The 26,789-nt window shown below is 37.5% G+C and overlaps 1 protein-coding gene across 1 annotated transcript in view; it reads right to left on the bottom strand.

Moving 5' to 3' along the window:
- LOC129253615 (uncharacterized) overlaps nt 1-26,239 on the bottom strand; it is a 29,695-nt gene extending 3,456 nt beyond the window's left edge. Inside the window, exons 1-3 of the mRNA XM_064095908.1 lie at nt 26,086-26,239; nt 14,726-15,242; nt 6,633-6,910 (exon numbers count right to left, since the gene is read on the bottom strand). Of these exons, the coding sequence (XP_063951978.1) occupies nt 6,633-6,910; nt 14,726-15,242; nt 26,086-26,239 (949 nt within the window). The remainder of the gene's footprint in view (nt 1-6,632; nt 6,911-14,725; nt 15,243-26,085) is intronic.
- Nucleotides 26,240-26,789: the final 550 nt, after the last annotated feature.

The raw sequence follows: 26,789 nt of genomic DNA, 5'->3' as shown, positions 1-26,789 counted from the left end.
CGAGTCAAATTCAAACAGTCATCATTCAACTTTCAATGCCTTAATTAAAAAGGGCACATAAAAATTAGAACAACAAAATTATTGTTAATGACTGTCATGTCCCTAATGTAATTAAGGTACTCATTTTTAAAAAGCAAACATTTGGGAAATGTCACATACTCTAGGGCCACTTATCTACAGCACCTCATAATTGACTCAGTCTTACAAAAGCTAAAAATAATCACTGTTTATTTGTCATCAGCGAACATAGACATTTGTCATCTCTTCATGTAAATGTAAATGTGTATTTAGTTGTTATTCATATGAAAGACAGAAGATCTGATCCACATCTGTCTATTCCATTGAGTAAGAATGACAGCAAATCACTCTTAATGCCATGCAAATTTGCAAACATCTGGAATATAAAGTGATCGAAAGTATGCATGTTTGCTATGTCAACTTGCCTACATGTACATCATCATCTAGCCGCAGTATAGGATAGCCACCTGTACACACATACATACACACAGTTGAAAAATGGCGGTGCAAACAAATGGACCTTTAAATGTCTGAGGTTAAATTTGTGTATCATATTTCCAGATCTGTGTGATAATGCAATGTGTCGAGTCTAACTTCATCAATTTAGCCTCATAATGGCCTAATAATAACAGGCCATCAATGCTAAATTGAGTACATTAGTGATACCCTATAGTCAGTGCTATTTCCAAAGTACGTCAGATGGCATGACGAGTAATTCCAATTAAGGAGCTCGTTACTCAGTCGTGGTCGTCATTAGTACCGTGTTGCCAATTTGCCTAGCATGGTTACACCCTGCTGGCTTATTCTCAATCTCAATTTTTTCTTTGCTCTTTAATCTGTTATACTATTCATTGTTTTGCTCTTAGTACATGAGTCTTCATTCAAAATTTATTTTATTGGGGAGCTCAGGTCATAATCCCCACCACCAAATTGAATTTGTCTCTGTTCCAAGCATCTCCTTCACTTGGCCATTTGATTTCTGAATCAGATGAACCCCTTCCTAATTGAATTAAGTGCTAATTAGGCGTGATTTGTCGCCCATTAAGTGACAGCGACTGGGAATCTACTAACGCCTGATGTGAACACAGGAGCAATCTGGTGATTGTCTACAGCCTGCTGGACAAATGTAAACAAGACGATTACAAGGTTAACTTGCTTCATTGTCTCCCTGACCTTGGTAGGTGCTTCCATAGTTGCACTTGATAGAGAGGCAGGATTAACTAATAATCTATTTTCATACTTATGTAGACTGCCTGTCTGGTTTGCAATGCATATACGCATTAGAGGGATGTCCAACTTAAGCACAGCACCAATATGTATAATCTGCCTAACAATCCACTCACATTGGGAAGATGGAAATGACGGCTCTTCTTCGGATCAACAGATAGGAAATGAACGTATTCTCAATATGAATATGATTCATTGGAATGTTCTTATCTAATACACTTCAATTGCCCAACATATACAGGACTAAAGTGAAAGAAAATGACATTTTAAAAACAATATACAAAGAAGTCACATTAATCACATGACCTTAAAGATAAAGATAGGTATAGGAATGGCAATTTCTTTGTTCAACATGCATGGAATAGTTGAAATAGTTGCATCTCAATCAATCAAAGTCTCATTTATTTCAATCTGTTGATGATAGCTATGGGATTCATTTGATCCAATTCAGCACAGTGACATTACAGAGACTGCTCAATAATATCCACTTTAAATATATTTAGATGTGACTAATAATAGTAGAGTGAGGTCAACCAACATGAAAGCTTAGCGGGATCAATTAATAACACATCACCCTCTTCAAGACTTCTTGATATAATCTTCATAGATCAACCATGCCAAGGGTATTAAAGGAAGGGGTAGAAAAGGTAACCCACATGAGATGATCCATTCAATCTACCAAGATTAAGAGGTGATTTGGGGTGACAGAATACACAGGGGCTGTTTATCAAGTTTATAATCTTGAGATCTATAGGGGTATGAGTTATTTAACATCACACCGTTCATCTTCCTGCATTACCCTTGAGAGATCTATACAGTCATCGCTTTCTAAGGCAACAATATACAACCAAATCATGAATACAGCATAGCTACTCTCAATTCAACACATAGACCCTCCTATTTACTAAGGCTCTTTAACAGTAAATGTATAAAAATGTGCTATTGAATGAAAACATTCTTTCCAAGTGAAAGCGCCAAAAGAAAATACCATTAAAGTAGTAAACTAAAAAGATTAAATAGTTAATTTGGATGTCAAGTGAATCAAATGTAATATAATAGTGGTATGTTTTGGAATAGCTTGTTTGTTTGTCCAGTAACCTTTCCCTGACCACAGACCCAATGGAATTGTAGACATTTCTACATACATGAAAACAACATCAATGCTACAGATCTCTCAAAGTTCAATCCATTTTTAAATAACTTGCGTGTTGGCATCATAAGCCAGCCATTCCCTTTGGCTGCACCTCAAAACCAATGAGGGAAGCAGCAAAAACCTGAAGGCTTACTTTTCAACCGCAGAAAGGAAACAGTTCAATTATCTCATTTCGTCCTGCCAGTTTCCCCTCGCTCTCCAACAAAACAATGTCGAAAGTATCCACTAGATCTTTGAGGGAGAAACTTAGATATCAGCTACTGTGTGTCTGATCCTAATCCTAATAAGCCCAGTGATTTCCACTCAATGAAAAGATCTATTTGTTTATTGATATAACTGTCTGAAAATAGACACTGTTCTACTAAATGGGAGGCACTATAGACACAAACAAATTAACAAGGCATCTCAGCGAACTCCAAAAGTAACTTGATATCCATATCGGATTAAAGCCAGTCAGTGTTCAATCAAACCGATTGCTACTATATCAGTTTATCTCATCATATATCTCAATTCGATTTCCTGTGATAGATGATTATCCTTTGTACACAGCCATCTAAAAATTATCTTCTTTTAACAAAAAAAATTATAGCTTGACAGATTTGGAAGTTTAGTGTATACTAAAATGTAGAAAGTGAATATAAAAAACAAATAATTTTTAATGTATTTTGTTAGGAAGTCTTAACTTCCACCAGATATTTCTCGAACTAACTTGAATTTACAGGGAGTTCTAACATCCTAGTACGATTCTCTATGCCATTTTCACTTGCTCTACCCTTGGTGCATAACCATTTTTGGTACTTCCAGGCAAAATTGAACAGGAAATGGAGGATAGCATGTACTTTGCTCTTACCATCCCATGAACTTACTTCAAATACAACTGCCAACAATCCCCTTCCTCGCAATATATAATACCCCAACGCATACACAGCTTTCCATGGATTTGGATCCATTGCATTTATGAAGAGTCTGCTAAATTTAGTCCTAATCGTTTAGCATTTCTATTCTCGTCAAAGAGATATAAGCATCTTAGAGGCAAGGTCATAGAGCTTAAACTGTTGGGGGCCGGCGGAACGAGGGAATATCTTTCCCCAGCAAGACTTTGAAGCGTATCAGGCATCTTTTTACAGAAAAGTAAAAATGAATGGTTAGTTCTGCTAGGGTACCCTGGAGGCTGAAGCAGAACCACTTCCTGACTTGTAGGATTGGGAAACATTTCTGCCAAATTTCCCCCAATTTCCAAACTAGGAAGAGGACAATTTATGACTATATCCTCTCTTCCTTCCAAAAGTTTAAAACAGAGATATTCTCTCTCTTTAATGGAATATTTTTTTACAATATTATTCTTTGAGTATTGTTGATACTTATAGAGAAATGGATGTCCAATAAGTTGTGCCAACACAAGCTCTGCTTCTGAAAGGTGTACCCCAGGCAGAAAATTGAGATGAAAAAATAGAGTTTTGCTAGTTTAAAGTTTGGATTTTTCCTCTTTTCAATTGAAACAGTTCCATGCATGTCATATTGAATTAAATCTTCCCATCTTTTTGTATTTTATTACACAATGTTAATTCAAATTTCAATTAATTTCCCCATCCTTTTTGCAATTGCAGATTTTTATAGATAATAAAACCAAATAAGTTTATCAAATGGGAATCCTGAAAAAGAATTTTCTTTCAGAAAAAAAAGAATTTGTGACTTTTCTGCATTTTTCTAGTTTCTAGTGTGTTCATATCAGCATAAGACAACATTTCCTACTTTTTTCCCAATCATAATTACTATATTACTTTTAAATATATACTATCTAATGTAATATCTTCCTGTTATACCAAAAAATAATAATCAGTAATAATTGTTGGACTGGATCTAACCTATATTAGCTTTTGGGTTTTTTTGCGAATAGATTAAATGAAATCTCGCACAGATAAGACAAAAGATAAAGACACATCGGCAATTCTCTATTTAATATAACTGCCAGGTCACATCACCAAACCACAAAATCAAATTTAACAATACTCAAAGTACACAAGCACCTCTACCTTATTACGATTGGGAGACAATGTCTCATCTCTTGGCAATAAAAAATCAGTTTCATCAACATTTGAGGAATAAACTTGGCAATGCAAGCTATCAAGATTCTACCATTCTGGAATAATAACAGATATTGAGACTGGACAACACTTTGTCATTTATAGAATGTTCAATTGACCAACTAAATTGACAAGATTCTATAAAGGTCACAATAGAGTCAACGCGTCCAATTTTGAAACAGAAAATTCGAGATTTGGGTTCATGGGTCATTTGCTTGAGCCAATTCCTTGTTTGCATGAAATGTAAAGATATTGGTGATCAATTTCACAACAAAAATTGACAAATGAATGGGAAAAGAATTGTACTTTCCCAATAAATACAGACAGATTCCAAGATGGATACAGGTATTAACTCTTTTCATCAAAAATGTTACTTCAAGGCAAACTATCACTTAGACCTATACAGACCTACATGGGAAATACAAATTTAAGAACCTTTCCTATTCCCCTTAAAAACAAACAAACTACGACTACAATGCCTCCAAAAGACTGGAGGTTTATATTGATGATACTGGACAGAATTCATGAATCAGCTGAAAATATTAAATTTACAAATGAGGGATGATTCAACATAGTAGCAAACAGGGTTTACCTCTCCTTTCAATTAGCTTGCCAAATGACTGAGTAACAAAATTGTATTTGGTGACTAAATAAAAGGATTTATTGAATTATATCCATGAGAATGGCCATAGGACATAGAAAGCACAATGACCGCTGACTGACCCCTAAGAAGTGAAAAGATAGTAAGAATCCCTAGCTGACCAGTTTTCGACCTGAAATGAGATTATGATGAACGTTAAACCTAGTACAGACACGACTGCATTCCAGCAATCTCCATTTACTCATTCCAAAGCAATCTAACTCGGGATGCAACTTCATTACACTAACAGCGTATCCAAGCGTTCGTTCCTCCTTTGAACAAATTATACCAAATTTGTGCACTCTCTTTCTGCACTATTCCCAAGACCTAAATCAACTTACAGTTCTGTGCATTCTCCTCCCTGAGCAGCAGCCATCAACAGCATGCAGTTGCCATATTTAACTTTATTCCATTAAGCATAAGTCATGGATAAATTGCTGATAAATCATAGAATTATAATAGAGGGGAGTGACCTCAAGCAATTTCCCATAACCTATACGTACTCACATGTATCCACAATCCATCTTACCCGTACACATTTGTTGCATTCGCTTTACATTTAAAAAATCCATCTATTTGTTTTCCCAATTTTCTCTCAATCCAAAAATGGATGTCAGCAAAAGGGCATCCCCGTCTTTGTAGGTATCCCCTTGCTGACGTTTTCTCTATCAGTTGACATTTCGTTTTAATTTTCTCTGAGTGTTCAAGCGAATGTTTGTATGCTCAACTCACAATGATTGCCCAAGCATTAAGAAAACCCTTATTTATATTATTGTCCAAGAATATGTCCCATCCATTTTCAGGAGATTTTAAAAACAACATACGTCTGTTATTGCACTCTAGTATGATTTATATACTTCAACCTCTCAATCTAAAATTCCAAATTGTTTGCATAGGTTTTCATTTGTTAAAATGAGTCTCAGAAAAAAACTCAACTAAAATTCAAGCACAGGATACTTAATCCTAAAAAGATTCCAAAATGGTCTCTTTCATATTAAGTTTATATGAACTTCCTCTCATTGTATATCATATCTGGTGTGTGTTTCATAAAGCTGATCGTAAAGTTACGCAAAACTGGATCTTGGGTCCTAACTCAATTACATAGGGATATATCACTTGGCATGAGAAAAGAATACCAGTCGTGCGCAAAGTCATTTGTATCTTACGAACAGTTTTGTGAAACACCCACCTGTGTATTTAATATCTTACCATAATAGAAAATCCTGTGGATTGCGGATATTGATGTACTGTGAATTTGTAAAAATTTGTTAGCAAACAAGTGTTATGAACCCGTCATAAAGTCAGCACATGACAGAGGGGAAAATAATCTTACTCAAGTACGAGTAGAACGATCAACTGAACAAGTTGGGAATGATTCATTGTTTCATTTCGACTCTTTTCCGGGATGCAATTGCTTTGTTAAGTGTTGAGAAACAATTTTTAGATTGTAAAAGCACTATAGAAATGACAGTATTATTATCATTATTGTTATTGTTACTGGTATACTTACGAGGATAGTGCGTTGATGGTTGTTCTGGGTAGTGGGGTGGCGGCTGTGTAGCCGGGTTAGGTCCTCCCGACAGTGGTGTGCTCGATGTTAAAGGTGGCGGTGGTGGCAACAATGGAGAAGAAAACATATGTGGGTTAGAATGAGGGGGTGGAGGGCCCTTGGGCTGGCTACTGTGCTGCTGTGGGTATTGGGGGGTGGGGTACGGTTGAAGGTTGGATGACCGCTGATTCGGTGTACCTCGCGACCCTGGGTTTGGTGGTCCAATGTGACTGGAATTACTGTACAAATGAAAAAAAATGAAGGAAAAGATGGCTTAGAATTGCTTTATTCAAACTTAATAACCCCAAATTCGTACATCTGTGTCAATTAGATATTCTAAGTCATTAAGGCAAGGTCATTGTGTGAATTGTATGATATACCAATCTGAAGCACTTAAGTTGAAATGATAAATAAGTAATAGGATACACAACATATACAGGCCTGTTGCAGTGTATTTAAAAAAACATGTGCTTTTACACCATTTTTCAACCATCATGGTTTTCATGAGTCATTTCCAGTAAAGAGAGGTTTCATATGTGAACATCTCCCCCATGAATAGCACTCTATGTGACAATTCCTAGGGCTCATTTATCATGTCTCTTATAATCACAAAGGATAACTTCATTAACACAATAAATAATCAAAGTAGTTGTGACAATACCAATTTGAAAAATAAATGTCTCATGAACAAATGGTATATATATATATGACTTGGGGAATTTATTTGTAGCCTTCTTGTCATACATAATAAGAATACATAAACCTTTGAAAGGAAAGGCTCAAAAGAATTAAGACCAATGTCTCCTAAAAAAGAACAGACATTGAAGAGATCAAGAGAAATATGAAATTCTATCCATTGGAATATCTTATTGTTTGCTAATCTCACATATTACATATATATCTCAAAAAGAATGTTGAAGAGCATGTAAGAATTATAAAGAATCTTAAACAATCAGTTTAAAAAAGGGAGGCTGCAATCTTCTGTCCTCATAATATCATTCTATCGGTGTTGAATGCCATTATTTTTTTCCCCCGATGTGTGTTTCCGAACTCATTTCCTGACGAAGCGTAGTCGGATATTGATTGCTATTGATTTTCTTTTATTTGTGGTCGATGAGCGTTTCAGGTCACGGCAACACTGAAGATGCTTGATTTCATCCCTGGAAATGTGAACTTCCAATCATGTTCAAATAAATGTGCCCAGCCTGTCATAATCTCCTACATATAATCATGATATTTGATCAAAGAATGGGGGGGGGGGTGTTATCTAGAACAAATCAATCATTCCAATTAAATTTTGAATAAATAGTGGTTCTGGTTTCCTAGGATATCTTCATCCATTTAATGAAAAAGGCACTTGAGAAAAATGATGTAGTTTCTTAAATCATAATTGCAATTTGTGTTCTGTGCCCAAAATCTACAGAGGTCAGAATGATTTCTTTATTGTCTGAACAATAAGTGATCACATTTCTTGTGTGACCTCAAAATTCCTCATTTTATTAGGAAATACACAATTAAATCCTCAAAGAATGATATACTCTCTACTTTTTGAAAAAACAAATTGCGAAAAAATATTTTATTAATTTTCATTTCAATCATCAGCAAATATATATATTTTCAAATTTACTTTTCAGTGAACAGAGCAAATAGAACTAGATCTATAGAAGGGCTAATTATATTCAATACAAACTTGTAACACAGATTTTACTTCCAAAGTCCACCTATTCTGCAGAAACAATCACCATCACTGCAACAGAAACATATTATCCTTTGATATTTGCCCTAAATAAGAGTATATTCCAATTTATACTCCTTGCATATATTCCACTCATTTAGATTGTATGTATGAATCCAATTCACAAGTTGTCATAAATTCCTCTCCCTCAGAGTTATTGTTTTTCCAGCTTCCTGTAAGCATGCAGAAACATGGCGTCCTTGCTTAAAACATACATCCAATTGAGCTGAATCCAAGAGAAGGAGAGACAGAGATAGAGTGATAACATCATCGATTTGATCACCATCGACGGCAATTCACCCCCTAAAAGTGAGTCGAAAGCCCAAGAAATCTCCACGGAAGTTGAGCATTCTACGATGGGTGTCGGGAGATCTCCGCTGAGGGTTAGGGGGGCTTAGGTAGAAAGCGTTTTCATCAGATCACTAAAGTCACTCTCAGTCTTTCTACCCATATCACATGTTGATTACCCCTCACTTGTCTTACGACCGATCCCATGTACTATTGACTGTGATGCACAACAACGCTTGTTCCCATTGACATAATTCTTCAAATAAAACAACACTTCCGCACAGAAAAATACTTTTGTATTCTCAACCTAGAAACAGCATGCAAGAACTGTTGAAAATGAAAAAAAAATGTATATATGCAGGATATGTGAATGTATTATGGACAGAAAAGAGATACCGGTAGATAAACATAATTGGTTAGGCCTATAAACTCCGGAAATTCGTACTGAGGGATGATTAAATACCTCTGCTTATAAAGAAGAGTGTAGGCCTGTGTCAGAGTAACATTATCATCTTCATAATATAATGAAGTATTTTGTAAACATACCTTTACTCTATAGAGCTATGAAAACAAATGAGACTCGTGGAATCTCCAAGAAACATACATGGTCATTCTGCACTAGTCTTCATTTCCAGTAAGAGGTTTACTATCTGTTATTATTCACAAGGTTTCCAAGACCATGATTAATGTAGCAATATATCCAATGGCACACCCCCAATGGGATAATTCCATGTATCACGTTGCAATCAGAATCACATATAGCAAGCTAACTGGGTATTTCCAATGCTTTAATCCATGATACGGAGAGAGCAAACCTATATGCGAGTGTTAGAGGGGGAGGCGTCAGGCCCTCCTATGAGATGGATGATCGAGCCAAGGTGCAAATCCAGGCAACTCACTTTCAAGTCCCAAATGGCGTTGACTTGTCATCATCTCGGCAATACAGGGCCAGCGCTTCTTATTCCTCTTTGTATGCGTCTCCTTATGCACCTAATAATACTAGATCAGCTGCAAATCTGTGGACTTAGGGTCCCTCTCTCTGCTGTAAGCCAAGGAATTGGTGGGTTCAGCTGGTGGGATTAGGTGGGGGAAGCAGGGAAGCATCTCCTTGATCCCAAGGCAACTTAATCTTGCCCCAAGCTGATCCTGAAGAAAGCCTCTCACTATTCACCTCCTCATGTTGATCATACTCTACCTCAGGCGATGGAATGCTGTGTAGTCACAGCTATGCATGGTTGGATACGAGCCGTTGCCGTGAGCAAGTCACTTGCCCCTTTGCTACGAGAGCACACGTATCACTGATATTCAAAGCCCATCCATAGAGTCATTATGATGATGGGCATTAATGGATGAATAACGCTCTCAGCTGTCTCGTGGGGTCTCCACTCATCACCGCCTTTGTCAGTCGACGCAAACGGCAACACACGCCGCCTTGAGCACCAAGTCAGGCAGTGAGCTCAGCACAAAAAAAATCAAGGGGGCAGCAACACCCTTCTCTAGGCAGCCTTCCAAAACAGGAGCATCACTCAATCTCTATCAGGTCGCATAATAACGACAACAACCGACAAAATTCAATTATTACCCAGGCGCTTTCTCATAAACTGGAACAAACTCAGTTTGTCACATTTCCTGCACAGTTAATGTCATACCGGAGAAGGTAATCGGAGCCCCGACGATGATGATATCGGGGAAAGACCGAGGTAACGGGTCGTTAAGCACCAGAGCCTGGCTTATGAATTGACAATCCTTTGTAGCGAGGAATGACCTAATTTACTCACATTTCCTGTGAATTATAGGGCAGCACAAACATGTGTCTCTGAGGAACCCCTGTCCTTCACAACCTCTACTCATCAGGGAGTCACTACTCCTACCCAAGAGAAATACCCCTACATCATAGCCAGACCTACAAGGGGGTGTGGCATAGGGGTAAATTTGTCCATAATTTCCTCTTCAAATCAGCCAATTACTTTTGCAAGAATCTGTGCCTGAAGAACTGTCCCACTGGTCGCTGAAGACATTCATAAACACAATAAAAGGAAGCATCACAACAAGAAGTTTTTAAGACGAGTGTGGAATTTGTCGTATCTGCCCTCCCTATTTCATCCCAATTACAACGAGGAATTCGAAACGAATACTGGCAGTCATAGCGTGATAAACAAACAGAGATGAAGATCATCAGGAGTAATATGTTTGGACGTCTTATCAGGCTGACTTCTCCCTCCTACATCCTGTTGAACTTTGAACATTGAATGGATGATTTGGGACGTTTCCCCTTCTCTATCCTGCATGCTACTCCACCTCCTAATCTGCCAAATTGAAAACAGCAACAGATCTCAAACAAACATCATAAAAATTACGCATCTACTTCATCCTTTGTTATCTCCCACCATCTCTCTTTCACATCCATTAAATCATCATCAAACTAAACTTATCGCTTGCCTTTTAGCATTATTACACTAACAAGCATTGGGTAAGGCATTACAACAATGTAACAAAAAACACAAAAAAGGATTTGCTAATTCTCGTAGAAACTACCTTGTTATGGTTTGATTTCTAGAACTTCCACTTCTGAATTCCCAGACATATCCCCTTCCAAATTAGATTACAGCTTCTTAAGTAGGTTATATTTTGGTCAATGATGTCAATTCCGACAGTGATATTCTAGAACTTGACTTGGATGGTTTCTTGAGGAGGAGGGAGGGGTGAGAAGTTTACCCTCAATGGTTTCATGACAAGAGTGTTTATTAACATCCTTTAAAACTCCATAGATAATCCCATGAGATGCGTCTTCTTGAAGTGGGCGGACAAGAGCGTGACAAATTTCCTTGACTGATTGCAGTAAGGTAAACCTTTTGTAACATCTACAGTAAATAGTATAGATCAGGGATTAGTATTACAAGATTAAAAACAAAGATCAGAAAGAAATTGGTGAAGGGAGTAAAAAGACAAATGAATGATCATTAAGGAAAGGAGGGGTTTATTCCCAGAGGAAACCCCAATGCACCAGCGAAGTGAGGGACGTAAATATGTATCCTGTTAGTTACATAATAAACAAGAATGACCGAAAGATAGCACTGATTTTGAATCTCAATATTTGATAGGTAAGGAGAAACGGCAATTACTTTTGAGAGTGTGTGTTGTAAAGGAAGGAAGAAATCAGAGAAAGAAAAAAGAGAATATTGTTGAAGAAGAAGAAGGAAAACAAAGGAGAAGACGCATGGGGAAGCTGAAGGGGTCGAGAGGTGACAGGATTGAAAGAAGAAGATCAACCCATTAAAATGGTGACACGCACATCTAATGCAACATGACAGAGTAGTGGGGGGAGGGAGGGTGTCATTTCATAGACGAGAAGCACAAGACTATGAGGCAGTATCTGGAGAGTAATCCCGGGGATTATGGTTAAGAGGGATCGTAATTCTACACGTTACAATCAAGGTCATCAACAGATCATGATGGATGGATGCGGTGAGATGAGAGTCTACGTTAAGGGAAATACTCATTACACCTAGGTAATAAACAACATAAAAACCACACAATTAACTGTATAGGAATAGCAAGGAGTCACAGATTAGTTCACTTAAATGCCCATTTACCCCTTTCATCAATATCTATTCCGTACCTGTTAAAAAAAACACAATAATTAATTGACTTAAATCGCTATTTTTATCAAATGCTTTGTAATGAATAATTCCAATTGTATTTGGCTTTCATTTTGCCCTATTATGTAATATACCATTCATTGTGAGTTTTTTAAAGATAACATATGTTTTTAAAAACCCAACCCTAAATAAATATAATCATATTCTTGTAATATTTATTTGCTGTCTTTATGACCCCAATACTATCAGTTCTAGATTATTTTTTATTTATTTTTCTTCAATTTTCTTTAGTTACCTATACCTCCTAAAAAATATACATATTTTATTGTTCGAAATCAACATGAAATGAAATACTCCAAAAATATGCTTTGCCCATTTGATCTTGGGCCTGGCAGTCGCTGTGCAGCGCCAGATCGACGAGGCTCTATCCCTTTAATCGTTGAACGTCAAACAGGGTAGCAGCAACTTCCATCTTTTAACGTCTTTTGGTCTGACGCGGCCAGGATTTGAACTCCCGACCTCCCGGTTGTAAGACGGACACTCTACCAACTGAGCCATCACACCAGTGAAACATATTTTTATATCTTGTGGATATATTTGAACTACATTCTCTTTTGCCTTTTGATTCCCTTTATCTTAATTTATATATTTTCCTTGTGTGATATCATCATTGAAATCTAGTCACATATTGTGATAATGATATTGATAATAACTGGTGCCAGTGCTAAAGGATCAGTCATAATACTGATACCAACAAAGTTATCAAAACTACAGCTTCTGATGACAATGACGACGACAACAACAACAACAACAATAATAATAAATAATAATAATAGTTAGCCCTAATTGTCACTCTTGGTGTCCATAATTTTTATCCCACTTTAGCAAAGTTGCCCATAAGGGGGTCTGGAATTTCCAGGAATGAATTCCTCAAAGAAGCACAATGACAATACAATGAAATGAATCAATGATATGACCTGAACACCATCGATGGGGCATTCCCCTTTCTCTTGCCTTCAGATTTTATTCTTATCCTTAATTGCCGGCGTCTACTCCCTCATCATTTAATGACTACTCTCTCTATCTTTCACTTGATACAGAAGAATTAATCCAATCAATTAACTAATTAACCACAGTCAGGGAGTAGAAGAGATTGGTATTTAATAGCACCCTCCCTCTCTAACCACCTGTTGGCTTGAGTCACGTTGGTTAACAGATCAATGAATGGTCCAAGGTACTGACTCATCTCCTGTTCACAGATAGGTGGGGCTCACATCAAAACTAACAAAATAAAAGTATCTTGATATTTATTCAATACAAGGTACACTTCAAGTATGTCAAGATGTCACAAACATTGTCACTAAGAAAATGCTTGTAAGGTAAAATGAGCTCTTTCCTTTACTATTTAAATAAAGTGCTTTTTTTTTTAAATCAACATATTTCCCTGAGTAATTTTGGAGAACTTAAGTGAAACATAAAGGCCATTCTTGTGCTTATAGACCCACATTCACGCGCCATAATATTACTTTCAGAAATTTTTCTCTTTATTATCCTTTATTCTATGTTCTTAAGGGAAAAATGAGTAATCATTTATTACATTAAATGGAAAAAGCAATCCTTATATTACTAGCTTTCTACTATATCCTCCTGTTTCCCTGCAACCTACTGTACATTCCTGTTATCTTATGTCTATACCAGTATCTCATGAAGCACTGGAAACCTTTCTTTTGCTGATAGAGAGTATAAACAATTCCAAACCATGAAGAGTGAGCAATCCCCTGCCAGGCAACGGAAAGGCACTCCAACACAAAAAGATAGATATCTCAGCAACATTTCTATGGAGAATCACACATTATGAAGCCGTCTTTCAATGCACTGTTGACATTCATTGATGACTCATCTGCAGGAATTGATCTGGGTGCAGGAACCACTAGAAGGGAAGTTACCTGCAAGGGGATGACTCCCTCTGCTTTATAAAATAGGCTGTCAACAAACCTTTAATGCTGCCATCATGGGGTCAATTTATGCCAGTTTCTTTCTAGGAAATCCAAGTCGACAGAAATAGCCCCTCCCCCTCCTTCATCAAAATGCCTTTGTAAACACTAGTGTAATTATTTACTGCTAACAGAATCCCTAACATGAAATTACATTATCTTTGACTGTGTTGGTGTTCTTTTTATTCCTTCAAGACTTTCTTCCCAAATTGCTAATAGATGAAAGCACTCTTTTCACATACATGTTAATCTTACGATATAAATAAAACATCTGAATGTCATTTTCTTCCCTATGCATTAGTCTTTGAAAAACATGACACTAGTTAGGCTTTTACTAGGAAGAAAGGAAAAAAAAATTATCAAGAACAGTGAGGAAAGCATTATTAGTTGCACTGAATGCAAATATTTTAAGATGGAAAAAAGAAAATATAGCCATACCTATTCCAACCAGGACCTTTACTAAAGCTGCTTCCTCGATTATCTCCTCTGTCCAACGAATGATCTCTCTGTATCAGTCGTTCCCTTTCTCTCTCCCTCTCGTTCTTCCTCTCCTTCTCTATTAGAGCAGGATCCTGATGGATCAGCTCCTGGGGTGGAGGAGGAAGCTCCTGGACAGGGCGGGGTTGACCCCCTAGACCCTGGGAACCCAGACGGGCATGGTGGGCAGGGTTACTCTGGATGACATTGCTGCTGATATTGAGTGTGTTGTTGGAGGCAGAAGTGGTAGTGGTTGTGGTAGTTGTGGTAGTTGTAGAATAAGGATGATGAGGCAGCGCCGCTCCAGCAGCATTGGCTATAATGACCGAGTTGTTGTTGATGATCGTGTCCGGCTGAGCAGCGTTGACGGGAGGATATTGGCGAGCTGTGGGTTGGGGTACTGCTGGCTCTGGTGGAGAGGGGCTCGCATCCCCGTTGATCTGGGGTGTGGTGGAGTTAAGGTTTGGCACTGGGTCTCCTGAGAAGAAAATAAAACATCAAATTATTATAGTCACATTACAACACATCAAATGATACCTTTTATTAATCTATCATAGAAAACTGAAGAATAGCTAAATATGCATTTGTCTGACAGTGGTTATGACTATGCATTTCTTGATATATCCTTATCTTCTTGAATGAGCATTAAAAAAAACACCTCACCTTGTACCAAGAGTATCACACATTTTCTCTCACTATTCCCCAAAGCAAATCAAGTCATGCATCTCAGTCTCATTATAATGACATCAGTTACACACCATCTCACATTTACACCACCAAAAACTAAAGATAGAGACAAGGCAGAGATTCATTATTTACATCATGTCATGGGATCACAAATAGACTAGGGCAGGTAACAAACAAGCAAGCTCCCCAGCACGCCACTAATCTGATCAAGCCGTAATCTAACTTAGCCCCGATCCCAGATTGACACCAAATTGAATTCGCACACTCAGGGGGAAATAATTAACCTACCAATTCAGATTGGCATCCTCTGAGCTCAACTTATTCTCGCCATTTTTTTTTCTTCTCGCCAAAAACTCCTCTTACATCCCTATTGCCACATCCAGAGAGCAAGCGTATGCTTGCCAGGTTTGCGTGCAGAGACCGAGAACAGAGGGCTTACATTACGCCAGCTTTGTTTCTAAACATGTTATGCTATTCCTTTCCCTTTTCGAGAGCTATCAATCTCTAAATTGAAACTAAATCTGGACGTGATTCCCCGCAAATTGAGGCTGTGTTGTATTACATCCATCAATAACTCTCCTCCCTAGCCAATCATTTGAACCAATTCTCATGATCTGTTTAGAAGAGGCAAGGCAACTTGTGCAACCACTATCTAAAATGCTCCTAACAGATTGCAATTTAGGAAGGAAGGTCATCTAGTCCTTCAATAGATGCACAGTAATCAATGTGATCTTCAAGACTTTTTGAAACTGTCAAAGGTGTGGAGAGGAGACACTTATCCTCAATTACTATCGATGCTCTTGACAAAAAAAAACCTTGGTTAAGATGATCAAGGTACTTTGATCATATATCTATTTCCTATCATTCCATTGGATGCCTTCCATCTATCAGTGTTATACCAATGAATGAATAAATACATTCATAATACTGAAACAACAAGGAATTTAGTAAATGCATATCGAACACCAGGATTTCAGCCATGAGTGTCACATTAATTTCATCAATAATTTTAAGAAACAGAAACACAACTGGACACTCCATCAAGCAGGTCTATCTTTCTAAATACTGAAGTCAAAAGCTTTATATAACCTTTCGGATGTTCCCCCTCCAATTAAAAAAATGCAACAAACTCCATGAATATCCTCACATTTTATATGGTGCAAAATTTCCCACTAAAAACCAATCAAGAACATTCAGGAGCCATCTAACCTCAAAGATGAGGATCCATCACGCCCACTTGCAGCCTTCATCCTTTTTGCAAGGAGTAAAGCAACCTTGACAGGGTTCGGCACCCCAAAATTGAAAACAATTGACGACTAATGAAGTCTCGGCTAAGTTTTCAAGACTAATCAGTGCCCTAAATTGGCCTGATGCATGCAAGGCGGGGCTCCCTCGTTTGTCCTCTTCTTGGTAGAATCAGTGGGGAAGACTACAAGATGTGTTTAGAATGAATCTCATTGGACCAGCTAATAATAAATACAAGGTCTGTCTGTAGTACAAGCTGTAATGAGGTTAAAAGGAACAAGGGTGATCTTTAGTTCAAAATTGACAACATTGAGGATCAAGGCAGATCATGAGGATAGAGAGCAAGAAACAGATCAGTGTGAAGTGAATGGAATACAGAAAATTAATTCAAAGTAGATGAGCTAACAATGAGTTAAATATGCAAAGGACAAAAATAAAGTTAGATATACACAGGGGGCTGAGATATACAAGGTATTATTTTGAGAATACTGAAAACTGTGAGATGGCGATGCAGGCGAAAGAGAGGGAAAACAAGATAGAAAAATAGATAAGTAGAGTTATAAGATAGATTGCAAGAGTACTGAGACAAACACAAAGGCAGCTCCAGAGATGACAGCTTTAATCTGAATGAAAAGTACCATACTCTTATTTCATCATGATCATTCAATAATAAATGACCTTGTATATGATCCATGTTTTCATTACTACGCAGACAACAACTAGTTCATGTGATCAAACACAAATGTGAATAAATGGCTAACCTTCACACTCGAGTGTGACAAAGGCAGCACTTTTGGTGTATAATCACTGCCATTGAAATGAACTAGGTTTTTAATAATTAATTGACTGAAACCATTAAAACTTCAGGTATCATCACTATCAATGCCAAATGTGTTTAATTTCATTTTAAATAATAGCACAACATATTCATCATGATTGGAAATATAATGGAAATATAATAACATCTCTGTATGTATCAAACTCCTTATGTGATTTTGAATTCATGTCCTCTTCTATTTTTTTTTCACTAACAAATGAGCAGAAGAGTAATCCACAAGAGATTCAAAAGGGGAACCCTCTACACCGAAATGATAAATGATTATCTCTTGCGGAGGTTGCAGCCTGATGTGGGGCTACTTGATCTCTAAATGATTTTAGACAGAGGTTAAAGCTATTCTTTCTGGAAACCCTATCTATTTTTAATCTCTCCCCACTGCTCACAAGAAAAGCATCACAACAAAGACAAAAGAGCTTGAAGAATGGTGCCAGAGCTCATTAGAAGAATCCATACCACATCAGCATCCTCAAGCATGGATCAAAACAATGTTAGTATGAGATCACATCACCCATTAGCAAGCGACTGCAGGAGGAGAAAAAATCATGCAAAAAATGTCTGCATAATTAAATCAATAAATCAAATCTTTGCATCTATGTCTTCTCTGCAGGAGTGAGAGGGAGCGCACATTGAGAATTTAGGTCAAATCTATAGCACCGCTCATCGCCACAAATCAATTAGATTTTCTCCGGCTTTTCTGCACGTCTTTGTGGTTGATGATCCCCACGATTATTTTGTAAACTGACAAATTTAGCTCGGATGAGGCGAGGCGATATTGCTTCAACCATGGAGGGATGGTATGGGGAATATATTACATCTTAATATTTCTGGGATGAGTGATAATTGGATTAGATACACAGCTATTAAATCAAATGATCAATAAGGGACATCGGAATGAAATGTTATTGCAATCAGATAGTTAATGACCTTAGTGAGAGAGGTATAGTCATCATGCCTGGACTCTATCTCATCAATCTTTTAAATAATTGAAAATATAAATATTTCAAGAGTTTCCAAGTATTGCTACTGCGAGTATATTAGTTGTAGTACCTGTACTTAAAATATATATTTCCTTCATCCTCATGAAAGCAAATTCAAATGGGTTCATGAGGAGAGAAAAGAGAACTAATTTTCCTCTCTTAAACCTTAGCATCCTTGATATAATAGAGAAGATAGCTTTGAATACACAAAAGGTAACCTTCTCTTTTGTCAACCACTAGTAGATGTGTTACTCCATTAGCATAAATTTCATTATGCTGATTATTCTGTGATTCTTAAAAAATAAATGATATTTTCAAAATTTCTACAAGTCATCAAGACAAAGTTAATAAGAGCAAACAACTGTATTGGATTTGATTTCCTTGAGAATGGTTAAGAACAAATTTTCCTCTCTTAAACTAGCAATTGTAGTTTGTATTCAGAGGCTCTTGCTGGGAGAGAATGGAAAGTAGAATTTGAGAATGAACAGATTCATATCTGCCTATACCGAACATCAATTATATCTAGCATCTGGTTGAAACATGAATTTCAACCATATGATTGTGGTTTGCAGAGTCCCCAGCCTTTATGTCCTGACTACACTGTATCATTTAGCTAGAATATTGTGTTCAAGCAATCTTAAAGTCATTAAGCTACACATAAACATTTACTGTTTTCCATCAAGAAAATGGCGATAATATGTTGACATCAAAACATGATCTAGAATAAAAACTCAATTGTAATAATATGTTTGTACAAAAATCACCTGGCAATACTAGTATATTTATGCAGGTCCTACTATCAAGACTGGTATTAGACTGAACACTGAACATGTTTTGTGTAGCTACAGAGATTGCATCCGAGCTCTTTTAGCATAATAAATTTTCATTCAATTTCATCAAGTATAGAACATAAGAAGGTAATCAAGTGTGCCCCACTGGACGTAACTTTTTTCATTTGCAATGACGATTATGCCTATAATTTCAAATTGAAATGAAATTTGTTAATTATTTTTTGCATAAGAGGGAAATCATATAAATCAATGCCATTCTTATCAACATTAAAAAGATATCAAACCTATTCTAAGAGTAAATAAGGATTAGGTCCCCTTCCCAAATTGATATTTGATTTTCCTTAGTCAAGAGGAACTACTTTTGCTTCAGTGAACATTTGCGAGGTGGTATGAATTTTGTAAGGATTGCTCTTTCTTACCTTTTCCACATTTTTTAATTCTCTACAAACCTGAACCTCAGAATGAACATTTGCATCTTGATATCACAAGCCCCATTTTTTCAAAGCCATAGATAAGTACAGCTTTTGACATTTAATTCTTATCATCTGAATACATGAATACTACTTGGTCCTTTAATGCTTGTATCGTCATGGTAACCAAGTCCTAAGATGCTCTTCTTTCTCTAGTAAGATGACAGAGTCTCATAACTCAACCTATGCTCACTGTGATATATGAAGTGTCGACCCAGATGACATCCAGCCGAATCCAGAACTCTTCATCCAATGGATTCACCTCGGATTATAGCCCCCTCGTGGGAGCCGAATTGAATAGGGTATGATAAAAGACATGGGGATCAGATTCGCCAAGATAAATGTGCGACTGATTGGCCATAACTCATTTACTATGGAGCGTGATTCCTCCAAGGAAATAACATCTGACGCTCTAATGTTTGACTGTGTGAATAAATGATGCGGCGTTGGAGCGCAGAGTGTCAAGTCCCAGAGCTGGTTTAATTCGCCAACCGGGGCGCATTCTTTAATTCCGTGAGCTGAATTATTCAGTGCCTGTGATTTAAACAACCCATTTAGGGGCTGCATTAAGAGTGGCCAAGCACCGTCCGGGGAGGGTGAGAATATTTCATGCAGAATTCTCACTTGTGTGGATTATCTTGATGAATAATCAAGTAACCTATGGTACCATCAGAACTAGGGTCATTCTGAATAGATAATATTCTTATTTCAGTAACCAACCTCAGCCATTCAGATTTATTGTAAATTTAAGTCAGGCTTGATATTGGGTTTATGTATTTATGTTTGTCAAGTTAACGACACACAGTTTATAGGCTGCATATTGTAATAATTCTTGACCCATTTTCAACTATATTCAAAGACCACATATACCTTGGTCACATTTGCTCTACGGCGGCCGTACGGCGAGTTGAAAACAGCCATTTTAACATTTTTGTACCAGCTGCATATAGGTGGTTTGAATTAAAATTAATAAAACGGCTGTTTTTGACTCGTCGTAGAGCAAAAGTGACCAAGGTATTAAGAATCATGGAATCAGGTTCAGACCTTTAAGAGATGATTCTCGAAGTGGGCTTAAAGTTTTGCACTAAGATCAAGTACTCTTTTTATTTTGTTTCCCTCGTTCCTCTTCTTTCAAAGTCACTTTAAAAACAAAGTTGTATTGACAGATTATGCAACACAATTACATCTCATTCAAACATAATAAATCATATTGATACTCCATTATAAACCAAGTAGACAAAACCAAGTATCACACCCCTCCCACCCCAATAAAACAAGTGTAGCAGCATTGGTTGTTCCTGTAAAGGGTTCCCTCCTACAGAGTTCTACAAATTACCAATGTCTGTCTACACAGCATGAGGTTCCATCCATTTTGTCATTTTCTAACTTGGAAGCTTGCTAATTTCACGCTGTGCATCCCTGCATGTCTTGGCCTAGTCTACCCATGATAAAATTGGAAAATGAATTTCCAAGACGTGAATCATGCCATTTTGGAACAATTGTTGTATTTGCTCAAGACAAGGGGGTAAGACAGGTGAAACAAGATGTTGAAGGTTGATGAAGGAGAGAAATATTGAAGAGGAAAATGCCTAGTCCTTGAGTTTTAAAACCTGGTAGCAAGCATACCATAATAATCGTATTCAAAATGCTTTTTATACACAGGAGTAGGCCCACATGTAAAGTAAGTACATTGTGGTTTTGAATGACAAAGCTGATTTAAGGATTTGTGTCTATCTGTACATAAAATGGTTATTTAAAATTGTTATTTTAAATTGTTATATTGATAGAATAAAAAAGATTAAAATTCAAACTACAGTCCGACCTCTCTTATCCGGCCTCCCCTTATCCGGATCTCTCTATTATCCGGACGCACAATTGCCGAGATTTTTTTTTTTTTTTCAATTCAATCTAGTATGTGAGGAAATGAGATTTCAATCTAAACCCAATCCTATGCGCAAACTCACTTTGATTACATATATTAATTATTTTCCAATATAGTCTACCTACAACATTATTTTTCATGAAAATCACTGAAAGAATTTAGGCAGGATAATTTTCCAGTAAATCAGGGCGCAGCGCAAACATTTCATCACGTTCTCTTTTCGTTTCCCGGGAAAAACAATGCGTGTCTCGCTAGCTAACGCTAGGCTTCAATACGGACAGCGCCATCTATCATGTTTGAGCCTACAGTCAGTATAACAATGGCTGACATTGGGAAGCTGCGATACCCACCGCGATGATCTAATTGTAAAACTTTCATTCTCTTTCGAGGTATGCTCAATCATGTTAGCAGGTAAACTATCCAACAGTTTTGGCCATCGATCGATTTCATTTCCGTAAAAATACCGCCTATAATTTGCACTGACACTGCAGTGAATACTGTCTGTACGCCCACTACAATAAATAACGTGTAGCCACCGCCGTTAATGTTGGGCAGGCAGCAGCTGCATGTATTTAATATTGGGTCTCCCAGATCCGGATAAATCCCTTATCCGGATTGGTGCTGGTCCCAACGTGTCCGGATAAGAGAGGTCGGACTGTATAGATTAAATACATTACCTGTACCATTCATACTTCTACCGTACAGGCCAAACCCATATACTCTCTGAAGCTCTTGTGTAAGTCATAAATAGAGATACAATTCAAAGAAAAACTGACTGATACTCAATTATAATAATTCAGGCAAAGAAAGCTTTAAAAAACTTTCTAACACTTCATCTGAAATATATCGGAAAAATATCTGAATGAAACTGGAGAACACAAACTGTGCTGCAATCCTGCATGTTGCTTTTGGGGAAACGAATGTTAAATTTGACAGGGTCGAATTAAGGTCTCGGTAGGGGGACGGAAACAGGGACTAATTTGCAATTATGACAGAGCAATAATGCTCAAGGCTCTAATGGTCTGTTGGTGAAAATATCGGTGGTAGGGATGTCGGGTGCCTCAAGATTCTCCCTACAAACAAAAATTTAATAGCTCTAAGAAGGCATGACATATGCAAAATCAAATCTTATGCTCATTAAGGATAGTGACTATGAAGACAAAATGTGAGTATTTTCCAATGATTGGTATCTTTCTAAAGAAAGACTTGATTTTAAAAAGCAACAGAAAATTATTTTCCTCAGGATTGTGAAGAGGACATGAAGAGACCCCCTCCATTAGGATCTGACTGTATCAACAACAGCTGTCACAGTGAATTTGTACAGCTAGCCTGATTGAGAACAACCTCCCCCATCAAAATGAGTTAATACTCAAGCCCTGCTGCGTTTGCTTGCTGCAAAGAAAACAAAATCCAACGTTATTGGCGCTAATATCATTATGACTTCATTGGGGCTTTCTTGACAGGACATAGCTAACAGAAGGAATAACAGCGGGGAATTATTGAGGGTTTCCGCAGAGGAAAATTCGCCAAATAAATCAACATGATTTAACAAATTTGGTCAGATTAGCCAGGACAAAGCTAGGTGACTTTACTACTTGGATCAAAGGATTACAAGCCTACGACTGTCTGTGAACGAGCTTTATCTTGTCAAATAGGGCTTGAGTGTGATATGGGGACACAGTCGTGTATTGTCGCTCTCTGGCACTTGAGGGCTCTTGTCGCACTGCTCTCTTGAGCATTTCATTTCGGACAACTGTCTCAGGCTCGCAAGGGAGGAAAGGCGTAATTAGCCGCTGCAGTATTGATTCCAAAAAGTGCAACCGTTGTGTCGCCGAGAATTATCCTCACTTAAAGCATTTGGTTGGATAATGCAAGGGATGAGTATTCTGGACGAGCACCCAAAAACATGAACAGCAGCCCCCCCTTCCTTTAATATAGTGCAAAGATTGCTACATCTCAAGGGATGCCCTCTAGTTACCATAGCTGACCCACTGGCATTACTTCTCTGCAGGCCAATGACTGGATACCATAACTCATTAAAATAAATCGCTAGTCGACGACTCGCTGAGAAGCTGAAATCCATTCTGGGACGGGATCTGTCCTCTCAGCTCAGCAGCGAAAACAGGACCGGCCTCGCCACACACCGCGCAGATGGTGCAGCTCCCCAAGGGTGAGAGCCTCCTAGGTAAAGCTACACTAAGCCCCCATCCATGCCAAGTGAGACAATCCCCTAATCCATATAATCGTCGCTGTTGGCTGTCGCTAATAAAAAGGTGTCATCACTCAGACAAATGAGCAGGTCTGCTGGATTACCCTAGCTTCTGATCCCTCTCACTCAAACCCTCCCAAAGGTTGAGCCTCCGGCTTCTACTGTATCACCATGGCAACAAGCGCTCTCCATCTTGAGGAGGCAATAGCAAGAGATGGTAGAGAGAACTTGTCAGTTTGGAGAGGTTAATAAGCACTTCAGATGACATAGAAATTATGAAATATAAATCCTCCATAGAAGGATGCTTGAAGCAAAGCTATTGACTAGAGCCCAACATCTGTCAAAATCTTGAATACTCATTTCTGCAACAGGGCTTCAGCCTGTTCAGAAATTCATAACAAAATTATCAAGTCCAAAGTACTCATCTCTTTCCATTTCTCTAAAAGCAGAATCCACATACGTTTCATTTTTATCCCTTTTAAACCAAAATAAGAAGAGAGTACAGCATTTCATTTTAACATTAGATCACTATTACAACTTGACCTATTATACACAAATTAACTTCAGATAATAAAATAGAAATATGCAGTGAGAACAGTGTTCAAGTTGACCTATCTATGCCAAGGGCTGGGGAATGGTTTTGAAAGCTGGGGGGGGGGGGGGGAGGACTGGTAATGCAAAAAATCACAATTATATGGTAAGTTTTACACACCACATCAAGTTTCTTGCATGGGCGTTGCAAGAAACTTGTGACCAATTCAGGTTTTATTTCAGTCCCTAAATCAATCATAATTTTTTAATTAATTGCAAATGTGTGATTGATTTCTAATCTGCTTCTTGAAACAAGCAGTGTTATCTGATTTGTTGCACTTAAAATTAATCTGTCAATTGTAAAGTTGCAACAGAATATTTGCAATTGATTGCAAATATTTTCTTGCAACACCCCCGAAGTCATAGCATAAGTTGTTGATCCTCCTTGGTATATATAGGTGATGGTGTGTTGTGATATCAAGGTATGAGAGGGGATTGGGTTATGACTTGAGGAATCATTCATGGCATCAGATTTGAATAATGTAATGATATTTCTGGCAATCATCCAGATTTGACTAATATACATTCTCAGAGTTAGATATCATCATAATTATCGTGTGTAGAGCATTGTGGCCCAGTGGATTAGTTTTCTGACTTTGAAACAGAGGGATGTGGGTTCGAATCCAGTCATAGCGTAATTTCCTTCAGCAAGAAATTGATCCACATGTGATGCACTCAACCCAGGTGAGATTAATGGGTATCTGACGGGAATTTACTCCTTGAAATGCTTCCGCGCTGCAAAAGGCTGCGGGCTAAAGCCAGGGTAATAATATCCAAGTCCTTTGGAAGCGCATAGGAACGCTATCATATCATAATGTAATATGCGCTATACAAGAACTGTTTTTATAGTTATTATCATTATAATCTGAAGCAGCAGAATCATTATCCAAATAGACAAATATGATCTCTTACCGAGGAGATTGAAAATAAAACAAGGCCAAATGAATGGGGTAAGTGGATGTGTACTTGGAAACCTCATCAATCTATGCCCCAGAAGTTACTGGGAAATGTATCTTTCTGACAAAATTCCCAGATTTAATTTAAAATGCACTCCAGATTGCTTTAGAAACCCTCTCAAATCCCATCCCAATCTGTGACAGCTGATTGCTAAGAAAGAAGAAAGTCATGCATATTTTAAGTTATACTCAAGTAATTATAGATGAAGGGTCAAATACAGAGATACAGTAATTGTATTGTCAATATCTAGATTTCAATTTTGATGACATCTCTCCCTCCTCTTTGAGAGGCATATACCAAGTCCTTTAAATAAAGATAACAAAACAAGAGTTCTGCATATAGATGGCAGAAATCTTGCTGCAGGGTACAATGCCAACGAAGCTATTATGCTCATTTCAAATAATGACACTGAATTACATTCACTATAAATCATGGATATAATAATTATGCCATCTCATACAGATATCCTAAAAGGTAGATAAAATAAAAATCACAATGAATAAGTTTCTGATCTTTCAAACTATTTAAACACAGGAGTTTTCTGAAATATGCATTTTCACTATTCATCTATTCATCCTCCTTTCCCCATCATCTTTCTCCATTCCTCTCTTTTCCCCTTCCCCTCCCATTCCCAACAACTCTCCCTTCTTTCCTCCAAGTTAGTCATTTCCTACTTGACTCTGCCTTCCCCCCACCTTCCCTGCCCTCTCTTTCCCTTCCTCTTCCCCCTGTCATCCCCACTCCTCCTCCCCATCCCTCCTCCCAGCCCCTTATCCATCTCCTGAAACCCATGCCAAGGATCACTTTAGTTGATGACATCTGATGCATCATGGGCAACTGAGATTTCAATCTGATGGAAATGGCAAAAACAACTCTGGATACATCTCATTAATGCTTGCATGCATTTTTTAAACAATAGAATCAATAACAAAGTATCACCATTGATGATTTTAAATTGTGATGTCTAATGTACACCAGTAGTGATTTTCTAAAGGGCTCTGTAGCCCCCCAAACTGGTTCACTGACAGTACATTTTGCCACTACCCTATCATGACAGACATTTTAAGCATAATAAATAGTTTCTATCTTTTAAAACAAGTTATAAGAAACACAACTTATATATTATTCAATTTCACTTTTCCATTTTGCCACGCTTCCGTCCAACTATAAAAACATAGAAAAAAATAGGTTCAGAATGTCTATATGTCTGAGGAGCAATTTCTGATTCATATCTTCCATGTCTTCCCTTAAATTTAGCATAAATATCTTGCTGAGAATTTCAATCAAGCCAAATATCATCTTTCTAATAAAAAATGCAATTACATAAACCCCTTCATTTTAGGAGAGGAAAAGATCAGCAATAGACAATTTTCTGTCA

This window comes from Lytechinus pictus, chromosome 2 (genome assembly GCF_037042905.1).
Source record: "Lytechinus pictus isolate F3 Inbred chromosome 2, Lp3.0, whole genome shotgun sequence".
Lineage (NCBI taxonomy): Eukaryota > Metazoa > Echinodermata > Echinoidea > Temnopleuroida > Toxopneustidae > Lytechinus > Lytechinus pictus.
Note: the sequence above shows the minus strand (reverse complement) of the source record. Positions and strands in the feature narration are given on the sequence as shown.